The 26,140-nt window shown below is 39.6% G+C and overlaps 3 protein-coding genes across 10 annotated transcripts in view; 1 reads left to right on the forward strand and 2 right to left on the reverse strand.

Moving 5' to 3' along the window:
• Positions 1-15,177, reverse strand: part of prkd3 (protein kinase D3) — a 34,815-nt gene extending 19,638 nt beyond the window's left edge. The window contains exons 1-2 of one of the 2 annotated variants that reach the window (XM_058090052.1): positions 14,809-15,177; positions 12,269-12,849 (exon numbers count right to left, since the gene is read on the reverse strand). In XM_058090052.1, the coding sequence (XP_057946035.1) occupies positions 12,269-12,556 (288 nt within the window). In that variant the 5' untranslated portion in view covers positions 12,557-12,849; positions 14,809-15,177. The remainder of the gene's footprint in view (positions 1-12,268; positions 12,850-14,808) is intronic. The other variant, XM_058090051.1, reaches the window with a different exon arrangement.
• Positions 1-26,140, forward strand: part of qpct (glutaminyl-peptide cyclotransferase) — a 122,520-nt gene that overhangs the window by 88,934 nt on the left and 7,446 nt on the right. The window contains exon 1 of one of the 2 annotated variants that reach the window (XM_058090060.1): positions 23,435-23,922. The exons of the other annotated variant lie outside the window; for it this stretch is intronic. Coding sequence (XP_057946043.1) covers positions 23,812-23,922 — 111 coding nt within the window. The 5' untranslated portion in view covers positions 23,435-23,811. Of the gene's footprint in view, positions 1-23,434; positions 23,923-26,140 lie in introns of those variants that run through there. 2 annotated transcript variants of the gene reach the window in all.
• On the reverse strand, positions 15,632-25,595 carry mocs3 (molybdenum cofactor synthesis 3). 6 transcript variants are annotated; one of them, XM_058090057.1, is made up of 15 exons: positions 25,462-25,581; positions 23,931-24,022; positions 23,764-23,789; positions 22,099-22,234; positions 21,936-22,028; positions 21,691-21,811; positions 18,846-18,924; positions 18,641-18,754; positions 18,469-18,577; positions 18,288-18,350; positions 17,325-17,488; positions 17,195-17,242; positions 16,635-16,731; positions 16,430-16,537; positions 15,632-15,840 (listed from the first exon to the last, which is right to left on the reverse strand). In XM_058090057.1, exons 4-15 carry the CDS (start codon positions 22,142-22,144, stop codon positions 15,683-15,685), a joined length of 1,200 nt encoding a protein of 399 aa, XP_057946040.1. In that variant the 5' UTR covers positions 22,145-22,234; positions 23,764-23,789; positions 23,931-24,022; positions 25,462-25,581; the 3' UTR covers positions 15,632-15,682. The 6 variants fall into 6 exon arrangements, 5 of the variants coding, with proteins under 5 accessions (XP_057946040.1, XP_057946037.1, XP_057946039.1 ...); XM_058090054.1 differs by lacking the exon at positions 23,931-24,022 and having other exon boundaries at positions 25,462-25,595; XM_058090056.1 differs by having other exon boundaries at positions 23,764-24,022.

Below are 26,140 nucleotides of genomic sequence, written 5' to 3' on the forward strand. Positions count from 1 at the left end.
GGAATGGCCTAATAATAATAATGGATTAGATTCTCAAGGTACCCAAAGGACTTCACAATTAAATGAGCCTGTTACTCATTCACTCCTCAGTTACAAGGTAACTGGTAGTAGTAATCTACATCTGTATCCACAGCTACCCTAGCCATTGTTTACACCGGGGAGCAGCTGTTAGCTTTGAGTACCCTTTTGCTATGCGGAGCGATCATAGATCCCTACTGAGATATGAAGGAGGAGAGGCTGCATAGCGGGAGTGAACAGCAAAAAAGACGGTATAAAGGCTGCGGCGTAAAGACTGTATCAACCATGTTTACCGTCTGTCATCATGGGGTATGTGAGATAGAAGTGAGTGTAGTTTTCCTATATTTATTTAAAGATAATATGCTTTTTGTTCTTTAAGAAAACAAAAAAGATAACAATATATCAAGTATCTTCCCTAACCTATAGACTGTACAATAGGTCCCTGTTGTTTCCTGGGGGTTACATTCCAGGACAACCAGCAAATGGCAAAAAACTGCAAGTAATTGGTACGGCCATAAAAATGGCTATTTTTGTCACATAGCCCCGCAGTCTCCCCCTACCCTAGAACCCCAACCCGTCCTGTAAGCTTGACGTTGACGTTCTCCTCCAAATTTGACCGAATATATGCGGCGATATGAAGGCTAAATCAAGAATGTGCGGAAGATCCACTGTTCCTTGTGGATTTAGTAAATTTCCTGCATTTATGTACTTTACCACCTTTTTACCTTCAACTTACATAAACTCAACCAAAGATGGGGAGGGGTTCTTATGAAACGTTTAACCACAGTCAGGAGGTAGAAAGCACTGGATCATTTATTTAGCTTGAAGTGCCTCGATAAAGAATGTCACAAGATCAGTGTGATACAAGGTGCTATTATTCATCACATAAATGAGTCCTTTGACTCGTGTGTTTGTTTTTTTTTTAAATAATGCTAAGAGACAGATTGCACTACGACACCAACATAACCTCTCAATACTGTTGCTGATACTGTATATGGATATATCAAGTCTTAAGAGAATGTAACATTTTGAAGCTTTGATTTACAGCAGGAAAAAAAAAATTATACCTCATAATTACGCGTCCAAATAAGGAACCTGTATTTTATGTCAAAACAACAAATGTTTCTTTTGCTAATCAAACAACTGCATTGGAATTAGGTCGGAAGTGCTCTATGTTAATTTTGTGCAAGTCCCCGAAAACTATGAAATTATCAAAGTCAACAGGAGAATTGTATTGTTTTAATTAAACAATATTGATGTCCAACAAGTGGATGTTTTTCCAAACAACAAAAGAATGACAAACATGTGGAATGCAGTGCCAAAGATGTCTCAAAAGACAAAAAAATCTTATAATAAATTGTTTCCACAAATAATTTCATGGACCAGACGTCCTCAATTCAGCGTGGGCATGAAGCAAATTGAATGTAAACATAGAGTAAACAAAGGTCCCAATTACAAGATAATTGCTGATGTCATTATTAAAGGCTGAGTTGACTGCAAACATGAGAAACAATAGTTGTCATCAGCTACTAACAACCACAAAAACACAAGTACTTTTGCAGTTTATATTTTGAATACAGCTGGGATAGGCTCCAGTAGTGAGGACAAGCAGTACACAATATGGATGGATGGAATTCCACTGTGTTGTCGCTGTCTGACGGTGTCAAACGATCAGTATCAGTATTTGATGGTCGCTGGGATCTGCGTTTAAGGCAAATTAGAAGGATCTCTATGTATAAGAGTCTTAGGTATGCATGGACTCTCTGCAGCTCACCATACATGCTCCACCCTCTTGCCTTAACCAATATGTACAGTATTTCCTGTAGGCAGCACACATCCAATGCTAACAATTGACTGTGTAACTGTTGTTGGAGACAGCTCCTGTTTACATTGTCCAGAACAACACTTTAACCTTATCCAGAGTTGTTACAACAACCTGAAGACAGATTGTTAATTCAATTTGCTAAAAGTGAAAAGTTTATACAATGACAGATTTGGGCTACGCTATCTATCCACCGCTGTGCTCATTTAGCAAATTGCTTTAAGTCTTTTGCCAAGACATAAAAAATACTGTAACTCAACTAATTACAGCCCATGATTAGTCAAGGGACTGCTGGATATGCTTCCCCCGCTACAGTTGGTGTATGGAAAAGGTCTATGCCAAAGAAAACACACTACATCTGGAGTTAGACAGTAGAAATACACTGTGCACTTGCCTCGAATGGTTCATATTCAAGGAGGCATCTTGTACAACTGAAAACAGGGAAAACTCATCCCGTTACTGCCCCATGAAGGCCCACATTCATGTGACAGTGGGTCTACCCCCGGAAGTCAAATCAGCTTCTTTTCTATTGAAAAGGAAGGACATGAATTCCATATGAACATGGCCCGGAGCAGAGAGCAATCCTAATGTGGAGTGAAATTTTAACTCTACGGGCTGACTAACATGTCATCCTTGTGGCAGAGAACGGCTCACGGTTCATTCAGAGGTTTAGCTACTTAGAGCTGTGTCATGGTAGAATGAGCCAGCATGTTCTTTGAAGAATACCAATAATAATCTATCTTCAATTGCAATATTTGGCAGCATGTGCCCAGAGCATATTGGAGGTTAACCAGTATTCTAATATGGATTGTATTCCAATGTAGACCCAGGTCTCCGATCTCCTGACTGTGTGGCCAACATACTAACCACTCGGTCACCGTGTGGCCTTTATTTATCATGCGAAAATTATTTAAAAAAGGTCAATATCTCACCACTCCGATGCCGCCGACGTTCACCTACACGCTCCTTGGAAATGACATTGCAGCAAGTTGTCTATGAACCGTCATAGCCAAAATTCTTGCCCCCTTTCTTCTTAATCTCCTACATGAAATTATTTGGTGGACAAAATATTGACTCCTGTTGCACAAAATCCTTGAAATTGCCACAATTTCTCGTTAAGGACAGCACACTAGTGATGTACCGATCAGTACTGACAGATTGATACTTCCAATACCAGTTCTCTATGCTTTAAAGTCGACTTCACCGTAAAGAAGTTTACCGGTAAACAAGTCTTATCCATTTCACTCAGCCACAATGCTAGGTTTCTAGCAAAAATCTGCTTGTGCTAAAGCTATCCAAAGACAACCCCAAAGAATTTTTTCACATAGCATGTGATTATTTGAATTAAGATCAACATTATTCTTCTGTAGTAATCTTCCTGAGTAAGTGCCAAGGCAATGAAGTGGAGCAGTGATATATTGACAATGAGATCATTGTTTGGTTAGCAGCCACTGTATCCTCAATGAGAACCAGGTGGGTCTTCAGTCAGTCTGTGCATGTCCTGGATAGTGTGTACTTAAATATTTTTTTTAATATAAAAACGTCAGCATTTTGTAAATATCAGTGCATCAAATTGTGTGCATGCATGTCCACATGAGCATCGCGCATGCAAACGGTGTCCAGAGAGCAAGCAGAGAAGAGGAAGCCTGAGTCACAGGATCCTAAACCTTCTCAGGAAGAGAGCAGAGTGATCTAAGACATGCTTGGCTCAGCCCCCACACACCACTGATGAGTTATAGCTCTGCTGCGATCTTCTGCCAGCACCTCCGCCTGAGAAATACAGTGCAGTACATAGTACATCTCGCGCTCACACGGGGCATATAAACAGGTGAGCCTCGGAGAATTTATGTGAGGGTGAGATTGATGGGAGGTTATAAGGCAACATATAGTTGCATTTTCTTTGTTTGCAGAAACTATATGTTTTAATTTTTTAAATCCCTTCTACTGTTCATTTCTGAGTTTTTTTTAAAGAAGATATTAATCTCAGACAAATTTCCAAGTTCAAGAGGTCACCTTTTATCAAAAACGAAGACACCAAAAGGCAATATCTGTAAATGTTTAAACAGACATAGAAGAATAATAGCAAGTGCAGTGGAGGGAGAAGTTATGTGAACATCGGCTGTACAGACTGTGCTGCTTCGCTGACCACAGCAAATTGGAGAGAATATGGAAACAGGGAGGGGCTGCAAGGGGAACTAGCCAACGACAAGTACAGCGGTAGAAAGGCACAAAGTGACGAAATGAGACTGAGATCTGTTCCTCTCTGATAAATGGCAAACTAATCGCACAAATGTGGCTTTATGTTACCTCACTTTGCAGTGCACAGAGAGCCACATCTTGTAGTAGATACAAAATCTCCATTACACGCTAGGCTTCATGTTGTATTCTTGTTTTTTTTTTTTTTCAACATCTAATTGCACTTCCGCTGCCACCTTCCTACCAGTGGGACAGATCACGCACTTCACTGAAAAGACAGGAAAGGCAAACACTGCTGTGATAACAACAGAGAATAAGACACTCTGCAACCTGATGCAACAACAAGTATCAATAATGTCAACCTGATGTCTTTGTCCCTTAATTTCTGTTATGCCTAAAGCCATTGTTGTGTTGTGGTTGTCAGCTGGTACAAACAAGGAGAGAAAAGTCAGGTCGTTAATGTGTGTGGAATGGGATGTGAATTATATTTTTAAATAGAAGTTTGTAGACTTTATGTCAGTGTTTTATGCTGATTTCCGTAACGACGACAAAAATCAGATGGACTTACAGTAACCCCTTGTTTATCACTGATAACCAAGTGAAATTCCACGAACCAGAACTCCTTATTTATGAATTAAATATTTTTTTGTATTTAAAAAACCTGCTAAATACATTTTTTAAACATTATTAGAGCCCTTGAGACATGAAATAACACCCCAAAATAGAAAACATAATAACAGACAAGCTAATTAAGACATAAATAAGAGTCGGCGACTCACTGCTTTAGTGCATTACAGTAACCCCTCGTTTATCACTGGTAATCATAATGAGTGAATTTCCATGAACCAGAATTCCTTATTTATAAATGAAATATTTTTTTGCATTTAGAAAATCTGCTAAATACATTTTTAAACATTATTAGAGCCCTTGAGACATGAAATAACACCACAAAATAGAATAATAATAATAATAATAACAGACAATAAGCTAATTAAGACATAAAAGCCGGCTCACTGGTTGCTCACTGCTTTAGTGCATTACAGTAACCCCTCGTTTATCACTGATAACCGTGATGAGTGAATTTCCACGAGGCAGAATTATTTATTGATAAATTAAATATTTTTTGTACATTTTTAAACATTATTAGAGCCCTTGAGACATGAAATAAAACCCCAAAATAGAAGACATAATAACAAACAATAAGCTAATTAAGACATAAATAAGAGTAAGGCGACATTTAAAATGGTTTAAAACAGTTTAAAATGGCTTAAAGCAGTTTAAAACGGTTAAAAGTTGAGTTTTAGCTCAGCCAAGCCCATGTTAGGGGTGATTGTACCTGTTGTATATAAACTGCAATAAAATCCTGTTGTTCTGGTAAAAAAAAAAAAAAAAAAATCAGATGGGTTCAACATACTATTTCCCGCCGATTCAACATAATCACAATCACAGCCCATTTAAGCGGTATTAAGAAGAGATTGGATTGATGTGGGATAATCTCCCATCACTGGTTCAAGTATGGTGAAGGGCATTCCGTAGCAGCTCTCTATTGATGGTTTGGCACTGAATGAATGGAAGGGCAACAGCTACTCTCTGTGCCCCTTGCAAGGCCTGCCAACAGGGCTGTCCCAGCCTTGCCTGTCCCATTCCCCAGGAGAGGACCACCCTTCTCCGCTCTGTCATTCCCGGAGAGCCTTCTGTTCTGCCATGCCACTTTACATTTAAAGGAGAATGAGGCAGCAGAAATGTGCACTACAGATGGTAGAAATTACTTAGCTCACTTAACTTCAGAGATGTTTTTCCCTTTTTTTTCCCCTTCTCTCCCTTTTCCACAAATTACTCCAAGACCAGAGAAATTGATAGATTCCTTGTGCAAGAAAACCTTTGAGTCACACATGGAAAACTTTTGTTTTTTCAACAGTCCCAATTGTGATATCAAGTCAGACAATTCCATTGCTTTGGAATACCTAAGTGTAAAAAAAACCACCAATGCTTATCTCAGTTGGGCTGACACCATAACAATGTGTCTTCACAACCAATACCAACACCACATATTGACTCAAGACTAACCTGTTTTTACTTGAGAACTGAATGTGCTCTCCAGGAAATGTCTGGCCCCATGTATATCACACATGAAGCCCCGTGTCAAATGAAGGGGGGTTCAGGTGTTGATTTATTTTCCATCTGTTTCTGTTGGTCAGTGTGAACTATACTCAAGTTCCCATTCAATTGCCCATTGGTACCTTTATCATCTTTGTTTAATCAAACCACAATTTAAGGGAAAGGCTTAATTTGTTCTTCCATTACCTGTGCCAAAGATTTCTATCTAGGGCCCTATAATTTCCGCGTTCGCGGAATCGCGGACGGAATCGCGGAATTGGACAATAAAAACGGAAATTATCTTGAATGCGGAATATCGCGAAAATGCTGTTTTCATGAGAAAGAGGAACATAAACCTGGGGAATCGTTCCCGGAGGTCGGTAATCAATGTGACACAATACCTGCCTACCGCCCTTTTTCAAACATGGCACTCCCCCCGTCTGCGAAGAAGTTGCGCAATACCACGCTAACGCCGAAATACAGAGCCGAGCAGTACCCAGGTGACTTCTATGTATCAGGTGACATGTTATTTTGTACTTTCTGTCAACACTCAGTTGACTGGAAGCGAAAAACACATGTGATGACCACTTGTTATCCAAAAGTCATCTAAAAAAAAAAGAAACGCACAGCGCTAACGCTAGCAGGCAGCCCCGACAGACATGCGTTACTTCGTCGAGGATTTTGTGAGCATGTGTGCTGAGGCCGACATCCCCTTGGAGAAGTTGGGAAAAATACGTCCTTTTCTCGTGAAGCACTGCAAACAGGGAGGAGCGCTGCCTGAAAATGCCAGCAGCCTCCGACAACTTCACCTCCCCCGAGTGTTTGAGCAACACATCTCCTCTGTGCTCCAGAAGATCCGGGGGAAAAAAATTATCCGTTGTTGTGGATGAGACCACTGATGCTAGGGATTGCAATGTGCTAAACATCGTTATTGGTAAGTTAATGTTAATTTATCAGCCTAATATACAACGTAGTGGTAGTCACCATCACGTGCGTGCATGTGCGTAGCTAGATAGATATATAGTACCTAGTGCAATGTTGTGTTACATGATGCAGTAGTAAAGTATTGAGGAAAAGTGCAATATTGTGTCGCCTCAATGAATGTAAGTTCATTTCTAATTAATTAGTGTGCATTTTATTCATAAACATTATTAAAACACTCTCTTTTGTGGTAAAATGAGTAAAAGGTAAAACAAAAATGGAATTCCAAAAAATTAAAATGGAAAAAACGGAATTTGGGAAAAAATAAAACGGAATTTGGGAAAAAATAAAACGGAATTTATAGGGCCCTATCTATTCAACTGATCTTTCTGGAGCAGAAAAAAATTCAGTATAATCTGCACTTCAGAAACACTTGATTGTCCACTCCACTATGTTCATAGGATCCTTATTGTGAGTACAATACTTATGTTCACAGATATAATGATCATGGGTTCTACTCATGCCACATAGCACATCTCATGCATGTGTTACTTTTCAATGACAGATCAGGTAGCTGTCAAGAGGTCCACGGGCAGGGTTTGTGCTTCTGTTGTGTCCCGCCTCCAAAATTTTTGCTGTCTAGACCTGTTTTTGAAACCATTGCATTCACATATTTGCATATCCTGCCTTATAGGCTGACTTGTCCGCTAAATGCATAACCTACATGATCAGCAGAGAAAAAAAAAAAAAACTCAACATTTTTAGTGGACGCTTGCCAATTCAATAGTAGTCAATCTATACAATACACAGCCTGTGTAACACCCACCAGGAACACTATTTGGAAACAAGGGGGTGCTGGAACTGTATATAAACCTTGAAGCATTCACATGGAATATACAATAAATGTGGTAAGATTGAGAAAGTGCCTTTATCACAGTGGGCCAACCACATCCTGAGTATCTGCTGCAGCGAGGAGGCTTACAGTATATCCATAGCTTGTGGAAGTCATTTTGTCACAACAAGCTGCCTCTAGTTTTTGCCATGAAGTATGAACTATCATACATGTGCCACTTATAGTTTATGCTTAAACATCTTTGATAGTGCCAAAACAATATACGGTCGTGGTGATCTCATGTCTTACAACAAGAACAGCATGAAAAAGAAATTATGATTACACAGCTAGTTCATCCTTTTTGTGTTGAATGGTCAGAAAATCAGCTCCCAAACCTATTGCCAATTTCTGGAAAATAACTTAATCAAGCAATGGTGCAGGAAGAAACATGCAGCAGTCTGCAAGGCCATGACGTTTATGCAGCGCACAGCTAAACAGAATTAGCTCTATACAAATTGCGGGTGTCCCAGTACGAGTTTCTCACGCTTTGCAAATGTGTCATCGCCGGTGGATGTTTCAGAAAGCTGTGGTGTTGCAAAAATCCTTCTTCAAGGTTGTGTTGAACTGTGTTGATGTGCCACCACGGGAAACTTGTGCATGGCAAGTATTACACTGTGTTTTTTCATACTTTCACGAAAAATACACGGTCGACATTACTCCTATGCCATTCTTAAAGGGGACCTATTGTGCTTATTTTTCGACCCTTTGTATAGAGTTGTGGACTCCTATAGAGCAGCTACACACAATAACCTGCACAGAAAACCTTCTAGATCTTCCAGAACCTGCACCTATTCCCGCTGCATTTCCTTTGATTCGTGCTTCCTGCCAAAACAGTCTGTTTTAATTTATTCTACCCATGGCTCGCCTCAGCGCATGCCCACTTCGCTGTGATTGGTCACACGCCCAAAGTCCTTTGTAACTATTAACTATATAAGGAAGTCCGTCCCTCTGTGACATCACAAAGGGGCAGTTTTACCACGCCTTTTGAAACTGAGCCTTTTGAGCCATCCCAAATTTCTTTCAGGGCTCACTTCCAAATACGCAAAGCTCATTATCTGAAACTTTGGCATCAACATTGTTGGTTTATTGCAAAGTACTACAAATGAACTATACAAATGTACTATAAATGCCATTTGAATTTTCAGAACTTCTGATACAGTAATTCAACCAAATTGAATGTATAGAAGTTGAGATAACAATCTGTGTTTCTTGCATGACTGAGTGATGAGTCATTTGGTGAAGCCGGGCAGTTCTTCCTCAGAGGAGAGGAGGAGACTGAAGCACAAAGAAATGGGAGGGGGAAGTAGATGGGTAATATTACCATATTACATCTCGTGTTGACAGACACTGAAGGTTCTGCTGACTGGTGGGATCCTGCGACAGCCCGAGTTATGTTTAGCGGTCTTCAGGTAAAAATGCAACACATGAGAGAAAAGGTTCACCATTGCAATGCATATTTTGCTGGTCGTGATCAAAGATGGAGTGAAACACAAAGGGCCTGCAGTCATAATTTCCACAGATATCAAAGCCATATGGTTGGTTTTTATGAGGCAGCTGGTGCAGTGCACTGTATTTAGCATGGTTTAATAGAAGAAATGCACAACAATGTGGTTGAATGTTCTGGACATGTTCTGTCGCAAGGATGTCCACAAAATTATAATGTAAAATGATTTACTGTATGTTCAGCAATACAGTCAATAATTTATTGTATAATGAGAAAGTGTAGTCATAGTGTCCGCTATCTGGGAAAGGCTGGGCACATTGCGGAGTTCTTTGGGAATTTTTGTCCAATCAATCAGAAGACAACATGTGAGGTCAAAGGTTGCAGATGTATAACTGAGCATGTTAGAAAGAATATCTTGACTTTTGAATGGAGAAATAGTAGTTCATCAGGAATGCATTTGATGGCTCAAGTTCTTCTACACCAACCTGATCCTTGCATGGCTTTCAGTGGAGAGCAGTGAGAAGAGAACAGGGCCGTTGCTAAATTGTTCCCACAAAGTTGAAAGCATGTCATTGTCCCAAAGGTATTGGAAAGTCAATGTATTAAGACCCAGGGTGAACCTTTACATGAAGATACTGTGTATAATGGCAAGAATGAAAATATTTCACTCAATAAAGATGTAACAATGCACTAGTAATTTCCTTTCAGAGATCTGTTCCACCCTTTTCCTGTTCCATATTATTGCCGCAATACCACTGCATTATAGTATCCATGATGTGTGTGCAGTGATGAGACTCTGCAGTACAAACTTGTATATTACTAACCAATGAATGCAAGCTGATGACAAGAGCAAAAAAGTTGAAACCACCAAAAGAGCAAACCCCCATCCCCCATGCTCATCAAGTTAGCAACACATTTACATTGTCTCCTGTTGATTAATCATCATAATGTAACTGAACTGCCCAAATACTAAGGTCTCAGCGGCTGATTGAAGTGCATTGTTTAATCGCCCACCTCATTTATGCAGACAATGATAATTACAGCTACAAATGAAGTACACAAGAGGCCAAAAAAAAAAAAAATACAACGTATGGATACAATGCCTTCTCATTATTTAAACATCGTCTGCACAGTGTTAATCACATACATGCACAGAATGAAGTATGCACGGACTCCAACAAGCCATTAGCGATACAGTATAAACAGGAAAGGGGATGGCAACCTTGAAAAACACTACATAATTGAAAGATGTTCACTTCAGGTTTATTACAAGTCAACTGCACAACACGTTCAGCGTTGTCCTATCTCTTACTACATTACTGCATTACTACAGTTAACAGGATTTAGTCCATAAATAAAATATACTAAAAACATAAAGTAAGAATTCATAAAGTACATAAAGTACATAGTGGCTGTAGAGTGAAAGAACATAGGCAATATTGAAACTATGCTGTAAAGTCCCACAGACTCAAGTCATATGCCAAGCAGGAATGGCAAATATTTCACTATAAAAATGCCTAACTGTCAGTGTCTTCAGTTCTTGAACACTTTACAGTGCAAACAGAAAAAAAAAAGCTGCTGTATCTCAGTGTTTAACGAGCTCAAATCGCCAGCGATGTATTCAACCACAATATGGCTGCCCGGTAAAACAGTGTTTCCCATACATTCAATTTCAACCGCAACAAATAGGCCACCACCAAACTCCATGTTTGTCAGCTGATTGTTTATACTCCTCTACTTCAAGACTATTACACTTTGTTTTCAAGTGAAATAAAGCTACGTGTATATGCAGATATACACAGTGTCCCAATTCACTTCATACATCCATGCAGGATTTCCAGGGGCTCATGCATTCACAAGTTAATGTCTTCATGGAAATAATTTTCAAAATGTTCAAAGTAATGCTTTTAATTGTAATTTCATATATGTTTTATATTTTTGAAAGTAGCTACATTTTAACAAAGTTTAGCACCTTCTATCACTTCTATTAAGGTTCTATTTTAATATATTTTAATATATTAGCCGATATATCAGCTTATCAGCTTTTTTTCCGCCCCCAATATCTGTATTGGCCCCAAAAATTCCAACAAAATCCCACCTTACAGTGTAAGCATAGCCTTAGAGACGCATATAAAAGCACGTATCCCTGTTCTCAAAGAGCACCGGGTGTTGCTGTGGGCCCCTCCCACTCTCAAAGCACTCATGCGGTCTCAGTTTGTGACATAAAACATGATTAAATATGATTGAGTATTAAAAGGGACAAGCAGCAGCCAAAGAAGAAAGTTAATTTGTACTTCTCAATATTTGTTTCGTCCATTACAATCACATGTATGTGTCACAGATAATTATGCAAATTTGGCTATGCTGTCATTTAACGACTTTTTCGAAAGCCAATTTTCATTCCAGTAATATTTGCACCTGTTGGTACCACATATTATGTTACAAACGAAAGTTGCGTTCAGTCCATTTTGTATGCTGAAGATGTATTTGGCAAGTGCTGCAGAGTAGCTAGTTAGCGTGTTTGTGCAACTTTCGGGATATTTGCATGAAAATGCAATGTCACCATGAGGCTGTCATGAGAAAGACGGATCGCCACAGCTTATTGTGTGTGTGCGCTTTTGCTGTGTCAGTCTCAGGGCAGGAGGCCCAGATGTTTGTTTTGGAACACCTCAATAGATGAATATGGTAAGTTGACAAAACACATGCTGATGCAGCATGTTGGTCCACTGCTGCCTTTCAGAATAGCTGCTTGGGTTTAAAAACAAAGTAGCGGTGGCTAGGATTGTGTTTGTGAGGAACCTTTCACTTCAGGAGATGTTCGATGTCACTGAATATATAAACAAAAACAGCCATTTTACATTTTAGATGAGATTCTTACCTTCTGGTCCACTATCGAGCACACCAGGTCCTTGACAGCGGACAGCGACAGGTCACTGGCCTCCAGGTTCACAGTCTCTCTGGTCAGTCCAATCTGCAGCAGGAAGGACACCCCATGGAAAGAGCTACGAGAGTTGGTGGGGCTCGGGGCACTGTGACTTCCGTTGGACAGCCGCGTGTAAAGCGGTCCAGCCGGGGATGGGGACAGAATGGCCGGCAAGGTCGGGTGGTGCGGATGGAGAGAGTGGAGGTAGGCACGAGGTAAGGATGTGGGAGAGGAGGCAGACATTGGTTTTTTTCCAATGGCAACTTGCAAAGCTGAATACTACAGGGTTGCGTGACGGGATGTTTGCTGGGGAATATCTTTGGTACTCATCGGTCTCAGTGAGTCAGTATTGTATGGTTTTTCCAGAATGTCAACTTGAATTTATAAATCAGGAGGCATCAGTGGTCCCACACGGCACAGTTGTTCACCAGATGAAAAATCGTTTCTGAACATTCCGTAATATCACAGACGTCATATCTTGAAGTGGTGCTCCTTGTTTTCACTGAAGTCACCGATCCACTCTGACCACGGGAAGACTGTCACCAAAAGAAAAAAATGTGTTCACAATCTAAATATTTAACAACATTAAAGCTGCTGTATGCAGCGGTTTAGAGGACACAAACTGCAAGTGTTATATCCCCCGCTCTCGTGTAATACCACATCCCAACCCATTAATACACTCGCACACAACAAAAGGATAATATGTTACAAAAGCAGTGTTTGGAAATGCATATGATTTTACTCACACAGATCAAGAGGAATATAACAACCGCCATCCATCAGTTTTCACATCCTTTTTGTCTTGAACATCTCTTTTATGACAAAGCGGTGATTGACAGCCTAAAGGCCTGTCTTACTCAGAACAAATGACAGTTTTTTGTCACAAATATAGACATTTATTTGTTAAATCTGTTCTCTTAAACCATTATTGCTAACCTACACAAAGAAATTGGTGGTGTTATTATTTTTTTGGTTTAAAAACAATACATTTTGTGCTGCTAACATATACAGTACAATCCTTAAATGACACTTGAACACGTCTTCCTGTTTTCTGTGCTTTCTAATGATATAAAAAGAGCTAAAAAGGGAACACTAAGAATGCATGTACCTTCTGGAAAAAAATGCCAACAACGCTCTATTTACATAATGCACCTTGCATGTCAACCACTACACAGCGACATTGTTATTATTATTGTTATCATTGTTACGCTGAAGAACTACTTCACAGGCGTAGTGACACCTTGCCACTCCACACCTACTCGCTACAAACCGCCTAGCTGCTAGCTTCACCACAAAAGGTAACACTACATTTTGGAGCTGCGGGCAAATTTGTTGTGTTTTTGCTTTTAAGTTTGGAAACGTTAGCACTAGGTGTAGCGTTCATTTCTATGGTGCTATGCGAAAACAATGCTCCCAGAATAAAAAGTTCCGGGAATGCTTAAAACAACCAAAGTATAGCAAAACACTGAGTATTACATGTTTTCATGAATGTGCCTGTTGCTACATGGTTACAGCATGTATGTAAAATGATCAAATGTTGTTGGAGGTGTTTTAATAGTGGGCTTTCTACGGGGGATAGGTGTGTCCCATTACGTACAGTACATTAATGAACTGTGTTTATATCTTTAGAATACTTGTCATGGAACCAAACCATGGTTCACCAGGCCACCAGGGAAGCCAGACCTGAGAAATCGACCCGTCTTTATGGCGTTGGCTAACTTTTGAAAAGACGGATTGCATCTTTTACATGTTGTTAAACCCAAGTCTTAGTGGTCTCATTGTAACATTAACATTAGCTATGTAAATTGTAAATGTTTTACATGATAAAACGTTGCTTTGTGATGTGCAACATTTCATGCAGGGGTTTGTGTGTGTTTTAACATTTGCAGCATTTTTGTTTTGCATCTGCTTTGATCCCACAATGTTTATGTCACTACAGTATTTCTTATTTGGTGCATCTGTTTTATGGTGTTTTTGGTTATGGATCATTTCTGTGTTTGGAGCGTTTGGACGTTGCCGCTCGTTGACCCGGTCTTGCTGTATTATTCTTACATCACATCGTTATGAAAGGCCCCACAGCTTCATTTTCCAGCTCTTTCTCATAACTGCCCGTAGTAAAACGTCTATGTTGAAGGAACTACAATTCATCATTTGAAATAATGTCTGTTATAATGATAGCAGCTACTTTTTAAAGCATTTGGTGAGCAATTTAGCATGGATGAAAAGTTCGAAAACCATACTATGATCCTTTTTAAAAGTGAAAGAGCACATCATCCCGATATTTCAACAATTCAAAAGCCATTAACATCTGGAACTGAGGCGTTGAAACATCTGTACTCCTCCCACCTACAACTAATCTGCTGCTAGAACACAATCCGAGATCAGACAATAACAACAAAAGTTCAACAAGCTTGAATATGCACGTATAAAGTATGACTTTGTTGCCACTTTCAGGCCAAACGTCGCTTTAAATGCTTTTAAAAGTGATACTTTACCTTCACAGTCAGCGAAGGAGGCATTTCTTTCCAATGCGAGTGGACCGAGCAAACTTTGAATCTCCATCAACTAAGGAAAGCGACGACTTAAGTTTAACCTGCACTTTGTTGAAAGTCGCAAATGAAAGCGTAACTTGACTAAAACGCACACCAACTGAAAACTCCCGTAAAGGCTTGCTAAGACCAACCGAACCGTCCGTTTGATGTCTTTTAGCGCTTATTTCAGATAATAAATTCATGCGCATCTTATTATCCTTCCAGCTGTGACTACTCCCCCTGAGCGAAGAGGGAAGGAAAAAAGAGGCGCTATGTTCGCAGGGAGTTGTAGTCTTTCTGTAGTTTCCGTGCAGTTGACTTCCTATTGTAGACAGGAAAACGTAAACTACAACTCCGTCAAACAATGGCGCCACGGATAGTGCAAATTCCAGTACGCATGCGCACACCTTTTCCGTTATTTGTACCAGTCGATTTGGCGAAGAAATACTGATTCAGGCAATCTGGATCTGTTTGTGATTGTAAAATAATCATACAGATGTTATGAGCATGCGTCAGCGATACCTAAGCTAACTTCAAGCTAAATGGCATGTATGGAATTCTGGCTGGGGTGAGGTCGTTGGCCAATTAACGCTACACGTGGACAAAAAACTCCAACTTATTAGATGTTTCTACTATCTCAACTTCCTCTCTGGACCGGAAAGGCACCCTTATTGTTTATGTATTGCTAGAATTACAAAACAAATGTCCATCACTATTTCAATGTTGATCTCACTCTGCCTGGTTTGTTTGAACAATCAGACACAACACCACAATGATGAATATTCCTTAAAAAGCCAATGTTTATTTTCCAGAAAAACAATAAAAAGATATTACATTATTAATATTGTGGGAATGTGGGGTCTATCCTCTGCGCCCAAGCCATCAGGCCTCCACAGACATCTTTGGCTGAGATATTGTCCACTTCTGTTCCACTCATCTTCTGTAGAACCTGCACAGCCTTCTGAGAGTCGTTGCCCAGCTTACATATCACATACACTGAAGGAAAACACAGAGACGGTTTATAAATGACATTCCTATGTATCTTTATAAGAACGTTTAGGGACAAAAATACAGCAAAAGAGTTAAACACAGAACATAATCATATTGAGTATGCAGTTTCTTTATCATGGGTCATATTTTCTGTGTTTTGTTTTTATTATAGTATGGTTTCGGACATGTTTAACAAATTACACAGAGGAACATTATGTTTAGCCTGCACTTGCCATCGGTCTGAAAAGGACGAGGAAGGCTGTTTTTATCATCTTAATTCAAATTTGTATTTTATAAAACATAGGTGTTGAAAACTATACAGCTAAATTTAACTCGCTGCTAAAGAAACATCATGGACCAACGAAATGGGCCCAAAATAAAAGTTTTTAATATTCATTCCTCCAAAGCATGCCAGCTGCTCAGGTTGGCCACACTTGTTTTGGAAAAGGGGTCACCTGGCAACCCAATTACAATCTGCTACTTAGCGGTCCAAAATAAAAGCACACAGCAGACTGTGAATATGGACAAGTGCCTCTGCATGCTGCTTCATTTCAGACAACATATGTTGACTTAAGTGGCGTTTTTGTCATTTTACCTGGAGGCCAGTTGATACCACCGGTCTTGTGTTTCAATTGGCGGATATGCTCCTGAAGTAACTGGATATGTTCACTCCTCCTCTCTTCTAAACTTGAGAGCGGAATGTCTGGCAACAATGTTAGGGGACCACAGTAGTAACACAGAAATGAGGTTTCATCACGACACAGAGACTTGATGTATGTCTCCCATCACCTGAAGGATACTGAGCGAGCCAGGTAAACGGCATATGTCCACTTCCACAAAAGGGCGCACATCCAACAAGAGATGTGGCTCGGAATTGTCCACAATGTATTTATAATCCTGAAATAGCAGGGGAAATGTTTGTTAATGCACAAAATAACATGAAATAAGTCATCAAGATAAGTCTTATCTTCAGGAAAACTGATTTACATCTTGTAGTTAAATACGGAAATGTAAATGAGTCATAGCAAGTAATGATATGATTTGTAAATGATCATAACAGCTTTTCCTGAAATCTCAGGAAACAAAACAGCTTCTAAATGGAGCCCGAGTGTAATCTCCATCTCTGCCTTTAATGGTTGTTTAAAAGTGGAAAAATAAAAGTGCATGTAATCCACTTGCTATACTACTCAAGCCAAACACAGAGCTTTGTTCTTTTAGTGTGGAAAATTCACTAGCACATTTTATGTTGTTCCCATTATAGGGACGGGTGAGTGCTGAGTCGCAATAAGTATGTTCATTTTCTTGGGACAACTATGCAGCACTAAAGCAGACCAGCATGCAGTGGACAAATATTACCCGCCTGCACTGTGATCCTCTGATCTCTGGACAGGAGCGCGAGTCTGCGACACTGCAAAAAAAAACAAAATGTTCTATAGCCTCTGACACAAAAAATCATGAGTCAACTCGTGATCCAAAACATCAAGGTCAACCTTATCTGTTGCGGCGGACCCGCAGAGGGCTTCGTAGTCCACTAGCTGGGTTACACTGGGCTGCTCCCCACAAACCGCACAGCTGGACTTCTTAGGCCGCAATCTGATGGACCGAAATCTGGCACTTTGAGCGTCAAACATTACCAGTTGCTGGCCGCAGGAAGCTGCCATGTTTGGTTAAGTTGTAACAGACATTTATTTGGGTTTGTTATTTACTATAAACACTTGGATGCTCAAATAGCAATGTAATACAAGACATGGTTCAATTACTTGCTTGTATTTTCTGGGATTTCCGAGCATACTTAAATGCAGCAAATTGTACTTTTGCATTGTGCCTATGCTGGAGCCTATCCCAGATGAATTCAGGGAAGAGGCTGGGTGTACCCTAGACTGGTTGTCAGCCAATCACAGGGCAGATACAGACAAACAATCATTCACACTCACATTCATATGGACCATTTAGAGTTGCCGATTAACCTAACTTGCATGTTTTTGGAATGTGGGAGGAAACCGGAGTACCCAGAGAAAATCCATGCATCGAAGGAGGTAGGTAACATTCAAACTCCACATAGAGATGCCCATGGGAGATTCGAACCTAGTAGATCTGTAACAAATAGAACCAAAATCTGCATGTTCTTACAGCTTGTGCATATACTTTGCTTGCAATAGCGTAAAATCAAATAGGCAACTATGATTTTTACCTCAAGATACATTGTATTATTGATGGGAATCATGAATAAAAGTGCACAAGATAAAACCTAAATCAATCAATGACCACTTGCGTGTCTAGCTGCACCCTTAAATAAACATTTGTCCAAATAGTCCTTACGTTTACTGAACTGAAACACTCCTGGACTCTATTGGAGGAAATATAGTAATCATGCCTAAATGTGTTGCTATCAAATGACATTATATTCATATCAAGGAATGCTGAAATGTACACAAAGAGTTTAGGTTGGATACAGCCTTGTCCAGAGGCTATTTTGAGGACCTCTAGTGCCTGAAAGCAGCCCATTATGCCTGGAACTTAAAGATAAATGGAACATTTAACCAACAAGCACCATTTAACAGACTGAAGAGGGTGTAGAAAGACACGTCTGTCCATAATTGTAATTGCTTCTGGGAAAAAAAGAGCTTTACTTACCTACTCCTAGCACCCCTCCGTCAGAACAGTTGGTCACTGTCTCCGGGGGTGGTGGCACCGGGTACAGGCACCTGTAGCAAGGGCCTCCGTCGTAGTTGTACACTGACAACTACACACAACAAACTATCAGAACAAGAAGGTAGATGTTGACTTATAAAATCTGATGTCTTACCTGTCCCTCCATTCTCAGGGCACTCGCTGATACTAGAGGTTTTCCACTCAGCACACAGGCATCGTTGACAAGATAACGAGTGGGGACATTATCTGAACAATCGGCCACAATATCATACATGGGGTCAGTACAGTTAAGGTAAATAAGCAATACGTCTCAATTAAAGTTGAATGGAAGCTAACACAGAGCTCTTAAACAATGAAGGATACTGTTGAATGAGCTGCATGGCGTTCTCAGATGAAAGCTGAAGGTGGTAAGGGACACACTCCACTCTTGAGTTTAACCTGTGAGGTTACATTCAAAAGGTAGTGAATCAACAATTCAAAATATCACAACATTCATGCAATCATGCAGAGTGTAACTTCTCAACGTCAAATGCACCCACAGGTGTTTGACCAAAACAGGATGTCGAGTGAGATGTAAGCGAATCACAAAACACATCAGAACGTCTTCAGCATATAAAAAAGAGTAACAATAACTTTGTGCCTGTATTATTGTCTCAGGTGAAGATGACAGTACAGGTGGTCCTTGGTTTACGATGTTCAAAGTTTTATAATTTCGTGGTGACTTATACGTGCTCCCATAGACTAATTAAAAACGTAATTGGAGTCCATAAACACAACACTCTCGTCGAGTACCAGTTAAAAAGGACAAATTATTATTGTTATGGAAAGGTTGCTAGGGCTTTTGGCTTTTATTGAAATGATAACTATATTGTCGTTTCAGATAATTCTTGTGGGCGGCACGGCGGTCGAGTGGTTAGCGCGCAGACCTCACAGCTAGGAGACCAGGGTTCAATTCCACCCTCTGCCATCTCTGTGTGGAGTTTGCATGTTCTCCCCGTGCACGTGTGGGTTTTCTCCTTTAGGTTAATTTGCGACTCCAAATTGTCCATAAGTATGAATGTGAGTGCGAATGGTTGTTTGTCTATATGTGCCCTGTGATTGGCTGGCGACCAGGCCAGGGTGTACCCCGCCTTTCGCCCGAAGACAGCTGGGATAGGCTCCAGCACCCCCCGCGACCCTTGTGAGGAAAAAGCGGTAGAATGAATGAAGATAATTCTTGTATTAATGTATCTTTTATCCTTGTGTGTTCTGTGTACATTGTGAGTGATTTCAGAGTTAATTTCGGTATCATTTAGATCCAAGATTCAAGTTGCACCAAAATTCTACTTCCATCACAGTCTATGAAAACCCAAGGACCACCTGTAATAATAAAAGAAGAACATGATGTTCACCAGAAACCTGCATTTCGGTTTTATGAATGTAATCTCCCTCTGCATATATCACGTCATACTTAAGGGCAAGTACACAACGTATTCTTTTTAAGCTGTACCATTCCCAGCAGTTAACCTGTTTTTACACTTTTATTACAGTTAAGGTTAAAAAAAATGACATTTTCATGTGAACGCCCAAGCAGTAACCCTTCCTCTCCACTTCCCAATAACGTAAAACTGCCAATAAAGTTTTAACAATGGAGACAGTTTAAACCTTGAACTATAGCTTCATTAAAATTTTAAGTATACTTTCTTGTGGAAGAAATGAATTCCAAATCTGAACAAACTGAATATGTTGATGGAGTTGGTTATCCTTGATGCTTCCTAGTAGTGAAATGGCACCCTCGTGTGGCTACACTTTGTGTATACTACCCACAGCAGAGGGGTGGAGAGGCACCAAAGGTTGTGTTTGAAATAACATGTTTACAAAATAGTTACACACACTGGAGTCAAATACACACCTAATTATGGCTTGTGCTGAGAATGGAAAGCGGTGGCATACCAATTAGAGTCCCAAGCATTTCAATACAATTAAATATGGAATATTCACTAATAATAAAACCAGCATTTCTTATTTGAGACCAGTTTGGCAGTTTTAAAATACACTACTTAAATACTTTGTGTGGGTGCCGCTGAAATACAGTTGTCCCTCGCAAAATCAAAAAAAGTTTGTGGTCTCTTCTTTGTGGTGAGGGGTATAGATATATATGACCTATCATTCATTCATTCATTCATTTTCTACCGCTTTTTCCTCACGAGGGTCGCGGGGGGTGCTGGAGCCTATCCCAGCTGTCTTCGGGCGAGAGGCGGGGTACACCCTGGACTGGTCGCCAGCCAATCACAGGGCAAATATAGACAAACAACCATTCACACTCGCATTCATACCTGTGGCCAATTAACCTAGCATGTTTTTGGAATGTGGGAGGAAACCGGAGTACCCGGAGAAAACCCACGCATGCACGGGGAGAACATGCAAACTCCACACAGAGATGGCCGAGGGCGGGGACCGAACCCTGGTCTCCTAGCTGTGAATGACCTATCATGGTTTCTCAAAAATGTATTCATAAATAATGTTGTTTTATAGTTTAATATCGTCTATTATTGCCAAAAAAGTAGATTTAATCAAATATAACTTTTTTGTCTAACTTAATAGGTCTGTCAAATTATTACATATGTTAATCAGATTCATCACATGTTTTAAACTAATTAATTACGATTAATCAGCACCAACAACTACACCTGAAACATGCCCATTTTTACTGTATTCATAAATAATGCTGTTTCATGGTTGAATATGATCTATTACTAAAAAATGTATATTTAAACAAATGCTGTATGACTTTTTTGTCTAAATAATAGGGCTGTCATGATTTAAAAGTTTAATCTGATTAATCACATTTTTTCTTTTAAAATTAATTAATCATGATTAATCTACATGAACAACTATGTCTGAAATGTGCCCATTTTACTGTATTTAATGAAGAGAAATATAAATGACAGAACAGGGTGATAAATAAAACATATTTGTATGTATTGAGAGTTCAAAATGAACTGAATATGTTGATCTAGCTAAAAGATAGCACACAAGTCTAGTCTCTTGTCTACACTCTATGAAAATATTCAGTGTAATAATACGGAATCCTACTTCGCGGGAATTCATTTATCATGGTTGTGTCTGGACTCAATTCACCGTGATGAAGGAGGGATTCCTGCACATTAGTTATTGGCTTGCACACAATTGTGACGGTATTATGTGAGGTTGTGTAGATATCACCTTCTAACTGCGTTGGCAGCAGACAAAGCTTTCGCTTGACCCTGGTTCTCCTCCCCATGCAGCACTTGTCTATGCAGGTTATTGAGCTCCACCTCATCATAGTCCAGCAGGCCCAGGCGCCCTGGTGAGGATTATAACAATTAATAACCACTCATGTTCAATTTCTTTCAAGGGTGATGTGCAGCGCTGTCATTAGACCTGTGAAGTAATGAAAGGGGTAAAACTTGAGTGAATCAGTTACCCACCTATACCTGCTGCTGCTAGATACTGAGCCAGAGGACAGCCAAGTCCTCCACATCCCACAATCAGTACCGAGGTCTTGGATAGGTTCAGCTGTCCTATAAAGAATCATAATTCATTGTGTTGTGGCATACAAGTGAGTGGATGGTGTCTCAAAAGAATTCTTACCTTGTACACCCAGCTCAGGCAGGAGGAGCTGTCGACTGTAACGCATGGTGTCTTCGTTGGAAAGAGCAGTTTTGGCTTTAAGTGGAGGAAGAGGTGTCACTCTGTCGTGTAGCACTGGATCTAAGCTGTCACTCTTCTAGAACACCAAATATAAATAACACGAGAATGAGGTGAGATTATATTGTAACATATATTGTAAATATATTACTGAACATGCTTTTTCATTTCACCAACTTTGGCTTTGCAATAATCTTTTTTCCTCCTAATGTCTACTACATTACCCTTAACTGTTCCTCGCAAGGCTCCCTTGCTGCACTTCTGTGTGTGTATGCTAGCAGCCCCGCCTCCCCCCACAGAAACAAAGCCATTGTAGGAATCACAAGAGGTCTCACTCTGTTGTTCTGTTAAACGCTGTAGCCATGTGATGTTCCTAAATGCATGTCTCTAACAAACACCATACAAATACCAATTCCATACAAATGTATTTAATATTATAGGTGTGTATTTTAGTTTTTTTTCTGGATAAAAACTAAACATTCTGTCTCTGTTACGATAAAGTCACCATAAAAGCTCATTACTGCTCATATCTTCGTAAGGAAGTAGGATATTTTAATGTTATATACAGTATCTAGTGCGATTCGTGTTCGATTCCCCATTATTTCAGCATATATTCGACTCAACAGCGTAACCTGTATGCCTAGTAACCAGTAGCTGGATAGCAGTGTGTAAAGTAGTAACTTGTTAAGTCATATTATTTTGGATATCATACGACATCAAGCTGGGAAAAAAAGCATGTTTACTTCAATAGCGAAACTTACTGTACCTTTTCGAGCATGGCCAGTTTATTCTTGAGAGCTACAATCTCTTTCTCTTTTTCTTTTAGCTCTGCCTTCAGGTAGCACACTTCCTCGTTCATTGCAGCTAAAACACTGATAACTACTACTACAAGATACTTCTAATAATTTAGCGGCAAAACACTGCAATGTGACAGGAACACGTTGAGGTTTGGCGCACACTTCCGGTTTGATCACGTGGAAACGAAGCCACGTGATACACAGGGCCGGTTTTCACTTTTTTTTATTTGTCTTTGCCTCCGTTCCAAATCGCACACTTAGACACTTACTCTTAGCGTTCTGAGTGCATTAGTAGTACAGTACCGCAAAATGCAGTGCGCCGCTGGTACCCGGATGTTGCACACACCACGCCCTAAAGCTATCTTGGCTACGTGACGGAAGAGGAGGGATTAACTCCAGTGGTGGCGATGCACAATAATATGATCATTTCCGGTAAGTGAGTGACGACAGTAGTCAATTTGGGACAGCACTACACTGAAAAAATTGGAGTCCCCAGGATCTAAGTACGCACATTATGAAGCTGAAGTGTATACTTTGTTGTGTATAGCATATCCAAGTATACACAACAAATATTTTGATATATTCTACTTTGTTAAAAAAATTAGCTTTGCTATACAGATTAAAAAAAGTATATTGCAGTAGTCCAAGAACGAGGATGTTGTTATGTTATTTTGTCCGTTGATCTGATGGGGAAAATATACGATCATTATCAGTAAAATACATTCCACACACACACACACGGGCGCAGCTCCACGGACACGGACACACACACACACACGCACACACACGATGTTTGAACGACGAGTCTTGCCTGCTGCCTTTCACATGATCTGAAGTCTTTTCCAGTGCAGTGAGAAGTATGCGGATAAGAGCGACACAAAAGATGGCTTCTTTAATGCCTTTATGTTTCATAATTACTGTGTGGCTGACTTTCATCCACTGCACTAATGCTCTCTGGACACAAGAAAAGGTAATTACCTCAAACACTTTTTGTGGAGAATGAAACGCAATCAGCTTGCAGTGTTGGTATTTTTATAATAATTGTCACTGGAAATTATGTTTCAGTTGATCTGTTAGAAAGAGGTTAGAAATTAGACTTTATTTACTTATGTGGCAATGTCATGTATTTTGTCTAATTGTTTTGATATGTAGAGTAAGATGGTGTGTTTAGATTTTAAGCAAATACAGTAGGCTTACTTGTTGTTATCATTATTGTCCTTAAATTTCTTTGCTGGAGCCTATCCTGGCTGACTTTGAGTGAAAGGCGAGGTAGGCCTACACCCTGAACATGGTCGCCAGTCAATACCAGGACTCATGTGGACAATTTAGTCTCCAATTATACTAACATGCATGTTATTGGGATGTGGAAGGAAGCTGGAGTATAGAAACCCCACACAAGCATGGGGAGAACACGGGAGTTCCTTATTAATAGTATGTTAACAAAAACTTTCAATCTATTCATTTAATTTCACAATTTTCTGTGCTGTTTTGCACAATTCTCATGAGATGCATTATGCCTCAAGATTCATGCTCCTGGTGTTCTTCTTGCCTTAGCCTGCATGTTGTTGCTATGGCAGCACAGTCATCATCATTGATCCTCCAATTGCAAGTCTTTGGTATTTATAGATCTCAAGTGGATCCCCATTTAACCCTCTCTAGCCTCAGTGTGAGTCCAGGCTCTTTGCAGGGCCATATTGCAGGGTGTGTAACCACATAATAATACACTGCACACTGTGCTATGCTCCAAACTGAAATCTGCCACTATAGATGGTATTCATTCTGCAAACAGGGTTTTTAGACCCACTGGGGGGAAATAATATTTACATACTGACATCCAACTATAGAGCAAGGGTGTCCAAGGTGTGGCCCAGGGGATATTTGCAGCTCACGGTTGTTTATTTTATTGGCCCAAGGAACATTCTAAAAAATGTAATTTAACAAGAAAACCAGCAGTAATTTTAAAAGAAAAATGCAAAAGTTGTGTTCCAACAAGGAAAAAGAACATGAGAGTACAGATTTGAAATAATAAAGAAAAAATATATGATGTTTTCAAAAGTCGTAATATTCTAAGAAACAAACAAAACAAAATAAAGTAGTATTTTTCGAAAATCAGGTTCAGGAAAAACTTATAAGATGATGGGAATAAAGTCAGACCATGATAAAAATAAAGTATTTGTATTACAAGATTAATTATAGAGAAAAAAGTTTTAAAAAAAGTTTAAATATTTGGAAAAAAACAAACAAACATGCAAAACCGGGAAAAGCATACAAATGATGTGCTTTTTCACCTGTATCACAAAGCTGAAATGCAGTTTTTACATTGAAATTATAATATATTATTTTTTCAGTATGTGGCCCCACATGGAAAACATCTAGACACCCTTGCTACACAGGAACTTAAGCTACCGAATCTGTTAACTAAAAACATTGACATATTTGTCCTTTTTAAATTGAATATTTTGGTGTTTGAACTTGACCGCAAATATTTGAAAAAAGTGTGCTACTCTACCGTTGTGTCGAGCGTTCTCCCTTCTGTTAGTATAAAAATGGTCTACTTTTGACCCCATTCTCAAGATGACCAGGAAATTATTGAAGAAGGCGCAGAAGTGAGTGTGATTTTAAAATCACAGACCAACACAACGAAGCTTCTCTGCAGCCTGAACTTTGAGACCAATTTCCAGAGAACCACAGAGGATCAATATGTTTCTTTAGCTTGTGATTGTATTTTAGAACAAACACTATGGCTTTGAAAGGTTCACATACAGCGAAGTGATCACATCTTTCTTGGACAAGGGTTCTTCTTTTTCAGCCACATGCCCCCTAACCATGTAAACATGGTAAGATCTGTAGTAGTCTTGTTTGGAGCCTTTGAGAAATGAAAAGACATCTCCAAAAACAGCGAGGGATGGAATATTTATTTTTCCCACTGTATATTAATCAACAAATCATCGCTGTTTTTTTTGTGCTTGTCTACGGTCTATAATTTGGCTTAATTTATGTAATATTTGTGGCCTATATTCAACATTTTTAAGCATAAAAATCACTAAATGAACTAAAATACAAATACAGTACAAGACATTCAAAAAACACATTGAAAGACATGTTGAAATGTAGCAGCAGCAGCACATTTCACACCACAGAAGGAAGTACCAGAAGAAGAAAAAATAAAGAAAGAAAAAAATATGAGT

This window comes from Doryrhamphus excisus, chromosome 13 (genome assembly GCF_030265055.1).
Source record: "Doryrhamphus excisus isolate RoL2022-K1 chromosome 13, RoL_Dexc_1.0, whole genome shotgun sequence".
Classification (NCBI taxonomy): Eukaryota; Metazoa; Chordata; class Actinopteri; order Syngnathiformes; family Syngnathidae; genus Doryrhamphus; species Doryrhamphus excisus.